The sequence below is a fragment of the Tupaia chinensis genome, unplaced genomic scaffold (assembly GCF_000334495.1).
Source record: "Tupaia chinensis unplaced genomic scaffold, TupChi_1.0 Scaffold000226_1, whole genome shotgun sequence".
Lineage (NCBI taxonomy): Eukaryota > Metazoa > Chordata > Mammalia > Scandentia > Tupaiidae > Tupaia > Tupaia belangeri.
Window position 1 is genome coordinate 7,554,852 of NW_006159701.1, and position 4,858 is coordinate 7,559,709.

The window sequence follows — 4,858 nt, forward strand, 5'->3', positions numbered from 1 at the left end:
CCCTCCTTTTGAGATTTTTGGGGCATGCACACAAACATGTCCATCCTGCTTTTTAAGCTCCTGGGTCGGGGCTCAAACTACACTGTTGGCCAAGGGGGATCTAGCTGCTTTAACCACCACACCACAGACTAGCCCCACTGTTTTCTCTCTCTTTTTTTTTTTTTTAACTCATCCTCTACTAATGGACATGTAGATCTGCTCATTTTCTTCCCCCTCTTTCTTTCATCTTCCTCCCCTCCTTCCCTTTCTTTTTTTTTTTTTTTTTTTGCTTTTGCTGTAACAGTGCCACAGCCAACATCCTTTTACCTATATTTTTGAATAGTTTAGTGATTATTTTTATTATATCAATTTCTAAAAATGTAATTATCCATACTGACCTCGAGAGAGTTTTATAACTTATTGGCGAGTAGTTTTTCTATACCTCTTCAGTAGAGATGGAAAAGGCATTTCTCTGTAAGTCCTGTAGAACTGCTAGAGGCTGCTTGTTCATGCTGGCAATTCTTTGAGGACCGTGGCCAACAAACAGTGGCAGGACCTGGTAACAAAGAGCTGACATCACTATCTTGAGAGAGTTCCATCAGTCAGGCATGGTAAGGCCATTCTTTGGAAGCAAACAGGTCCCGAATCTCAGTGGCCAAAAAGATAAAAGTTTAGGTCTTGCTTCTGTCCACCTTGGATTCACTTTGGCTGTGAGGAACAGATCTCATTTCAGGAGGTGTCGGTCCCCTTGTCAGAGCTCTGGCTCATTGGCTAGAGCAGTCACATGCCCACCCAGCCGTTGGCTGCCCAGGACATTGCAGTGAGTAGCACCAGTAATTATCACTCCTTGCTTCCAGAACTTCATTCTCCCTAATACTGGCAACATCACTCTTTCATCCCTTAATTTTTTTTCCAAAGAATTGTTTTATTCATTATTATTATTTTTAGTGTTTAACTTGACCAGAGAGAGAGCAAGAGATAGAGGGAATGTGAGAAAGCAAGCTGCCCGGTCTGGGACCTGAACACTGTGTGGAACATTGTTTAACTTTCCCTAGCCCAGGATATCCTAGAGTTTTCTTGAGTGTAGGCCATTGTATCTGAGGCACACCTAGACATCAGTCTTCTGTGGTTGAAAACACTGAGCTTGAGCCCAGCAGGTGGCATAGTGGCTGAGGCACTGAACTCCCACATGGCCAACTGCAGTTCAGGCCCTGGACCCAGTGACTTGAAACTCATGCCAAGTGCATGTGTGTGTGTGTGTGCCCAAAATACTGAGAAGAGAATGGAGCAGAAGGGATCGTGGCATGGCCATCCTCCCTTGGGGGGGGTGTTCACTTTCTCACTCTCTGTCTCTCTCTCTCTCTGTCTCTCCAGCGAGTGCACTCGCCCTGTAGCAAAAATCTCTCTAAAAACAAAAAATGAAGACATGGAGCTTGATGATCTCTAAGATCCCTTTAGTTCTAGATCCATTTAGACACTTGGGGTTTCTCAAAAGACTTCTGTTCTCAAGCCACAGTCACTGTTCTTGACATGACTCGGAAAGCCTGAGCTCTGTTTGGTTTCTGTTTCACAGAATTGAAGAACTCACATGCGGTGGGATGGTCGAGCAGGTCCAGGAAGCCTTTGGCGAGACTATGACGTCTGTTGTATCTTTGTGTGCTCGTTACCCTATTGCTTGTGCAAACAGCATCGGACTCTTGTGTACCATACCTTATACCCGGTAAGCATGGGCGTTACTTCTATTGTACTTAAGTTATACCACAATCTAGTAGATTAGGTAAAAGTGTTGTTTGTTTGTTTATTTTTAATGGAATTTCCTGCTTTGATTATCTGTTGGCTAACTATTGGGTCATCAGAAAAGTTATGATGCATTTTTTCCTAGAAAAATACGTCATGGCTTTTCTGACAACCCAATTAATAAGCTTTACTCCTCACAGATACCCGAAGTTCTTATACATTACTTATTACTCAGTTTCTACATCACCAAGTCTAGCAGTTAGGATGACATTACATGTGAGCATAGAGAGGTTAGAAGGAAAGTAAAAGGTCCCCTGGGAAAGTACTTACTCATTTGGCAGAAATCTTGGCATGTGCTCATTTATGTCCTGTCCAAGGTCACTTAATAGTTTCAAGCACTCACAGGGTCCTTCTCTGGATCCCCTTATAATAAAATGTTAAAATATTTCTATTTCAAAAACTTTGATTTTTCCTTTGCCATTCTGTATGAGTGAAGCAGATTATGAGGTGCCTTATTTATGAAGGAAATCATAAGAAAATAGTTTTGTCTTTAATGAAGCATGGCAGTATCCTAAATTGCAGACAAGGACATGCTCCAGTCTGACCTTCTGTGAGCATTAGTGTGCAGTTGTTTGTTACATTTATTTCACCTGCCTCCTGCCTTCTGCCAGGAGTGAGGAGAAGTGCCTGGTGCGCAGCGGCCTCGTTCAACTCATGGATCGACTGTGTAGCTTGAGCAGTCAGACCGAGGCCAGCTCTAGTGAGAAGCAAACCAAGAAGCAGAAAGTGGCCACCATGGCCTGGGCCGCCTTCCAGGTGCTTGCCAACCGCTGCGTTGAGTGGGAAAAAGAAGAAGGTGAGAAGCAGCCCTCCTTAGTAGAGCTCACGAATTGCTTCTGCGGTGTGTTTACTATGTTTTGTGCTGGATGAGGGTCAGAAACCCATAATCACCTGGATTTAATCGGTCAGTGATTTCACGAGAGCCTTTTCAGCAGTATGGGTCTGTGAAATTTACAAATACACTATGACATTAAGCACTCCTAGCGCCCTGGAGGAATCTAATAACCCTAGAAAACTGAGAAAAAATTGTTCAGGGAACCAGCAGTTAGCGTAATGGCTATGTCGCTGGACTCCCACGTAGTCGACCGCGGTTCGTGTCCCGGATCCGGTGGCTTAAAACTCACGCCGGGCGCGTGTGCGTGCGTGCCCAAGATCCCGAGAGGAGAATGGAGGAGAAGGGATTGCGGCGTGACCATCCCCCCTGGGGGGTGATTTCTCGCTTTCTGTCTCTTTGTCTCTCTCTGTCTGTCTGGCGAGCGCACGCGCCCTACAGTGAAAATCTCTCAAAAAAAAAAGTAAAAAAAAAAAATTGTTCATCAATTTCTCTTCCTCACTACTAATCCACACAGTTCCTAAGTACCTTTTTTTTTTTTTTGGCTGGGGGGGGGGGAGGGGTTTGGGGATAGGGTCTTATTATGGAGTGATCCTCCTGCCTCAGCCTCCTGAGTAGCTGGAACTAAACCACTATGTCCATCTTTTGGGGTGGGCCGGGAATTGAACCCAGGCCTTCTATGTGGCCTCAGCCTGCTAAATAGTACTATCTACCATTGTGTGCTACTGCAACCAAGCCAAATAAACGTATTGAGGAAGTGGCTTTTCAGTTGCTTTTTCTTTTTTTTTTTGTTTTTGTTTTTTGAGAGGTTTTGCTATAGGGAGCATACAGTCACCAGAAAGAGAGAGACAGAGAGACAGAAAGCAAGAAATCACCCTCCAGGGGGGATGGCCATGCCACAATCCCTTCTCCTCCATTCTTCTCTTGGGATCTTGGGCATGCATGCACATGCACCCAGTGTGAGTTTAAGCCACCGGGTCCGGGACTTGAACTGCAGTCGACTACATGGGAGTTCAGCAACATAGCCATTACACCAACTGCTGGTCCTTTCAGTTGCATTTTCAAGTGATGTTTCCAAATTATGTTTTTTTTCCCATCCTTTCCTCTTTTTTCCCCCCTTATTTTGCTATAAGGCATGTGCGCTCACTGCAGAAAGAGAGCGAGAGAGAAAGAGAGAAAGCACCCTCCTATGGAATGGCCACACTACAAGCCCTTCTCCTTCGTTCTCCTCTCAGGATTTTGAGCATGTACACACATATGCTATGTGTGTTATTCAAGGCACTAGGTCTGGGACTCGAACTGTGCAATTGGCCATGTGCTATCCGGCCACCTTAACCACCATATTACCAGCTGGCCCCCAAATTATGTTTTTAATGACCGATCCAATTTAAAAAATAAGCTCAAAGTATAAATTTCCCTGTGACCAAGTGGTTAATAGAACTAGATCCCACATGGCTAACTATGGTTTGAATTACGGCTCTAGTGACTTGAAAAACATGCTGGGTGCATGTGTGTGTGTGTGTGTGTGTGTGTGTGTGTCCAAAATACCAACAGAAAGAAATGGTAGAGAAGGGATTGCTTTTCCACATCCCTTGAGAGGTTCTTTCTCCCTCTCCCTTTCTCTCTCTCTGTCTCTGGCAAAGCACATACACCCTCTAACAAATACAGAAAAATTCCCCCTAATATCCCAGGTCTGTGTATATCTATTTATTCATTCACTGTGCATTTTAAATTCTTGAGAGCCTGTTCTATGCCAGGAAGAAGATGAATAAGGCAGCGTACCTCCTTTTACAAAACATGGCTTGACAGGAGAAATAGACCAATGAACAAGTAGTTCTGATGCCCTCAATGCCATAACTGAGGCACACACACAGTGTGTAGTGGGCCCTGGAGACCGCTGTGCCAGGGACTGGGCAGGACCCCCAGAGGAGGTGACACTGTGAGCTAGTCTTGAAGGAAGAGAACGTGGAAACACAACAGACAATGCATATAGGCTCGGGGATCTGAAAGAGACTGGGACCCCCAGGAAACAACCATCAATCTTCTGTGGCTTTTACAAGGATTACCTGGGAGGACATGGGGAGATCCAGAAAGGTCTCTTACCATGTTCGAGAAGAACTACGTCTGAGCTGAAATCCAAGTTGTTTTCATTACCTGTCAAATAATGATTTTTCCCTGTCAACCACCGTATGTCCCTTGATTACATATGGATTAATTATATTATATTTTCATTACAAGCAGTGTCTTTCC

General features: G+C 44.5%; 1 protein-coding gene across 1 annotated transcript in view; it reads left to right on the top strand.

Moving 5' to 3' along the window:
• HECTD4 (HECT domain E3 ubiquitin protein ligase 4) overlaps positions 1 to 4,858 on the top strand; it is a gene marked incomplete at its 5' end in the record, with an annotated part of 148,680 nt that overhangs the window by 70,737 nt on the left and 73,085 nt on the right. The window contains 2 exon segments of the mRNA XM_027771636.1: positions 1,553 to 1,699; positions 2,388 to 2,572. Coding sequence (XP_027627437.1) covers positions 1,553 to 1,699; positions 2,388 to 2,572 — 332 coding nt within the window.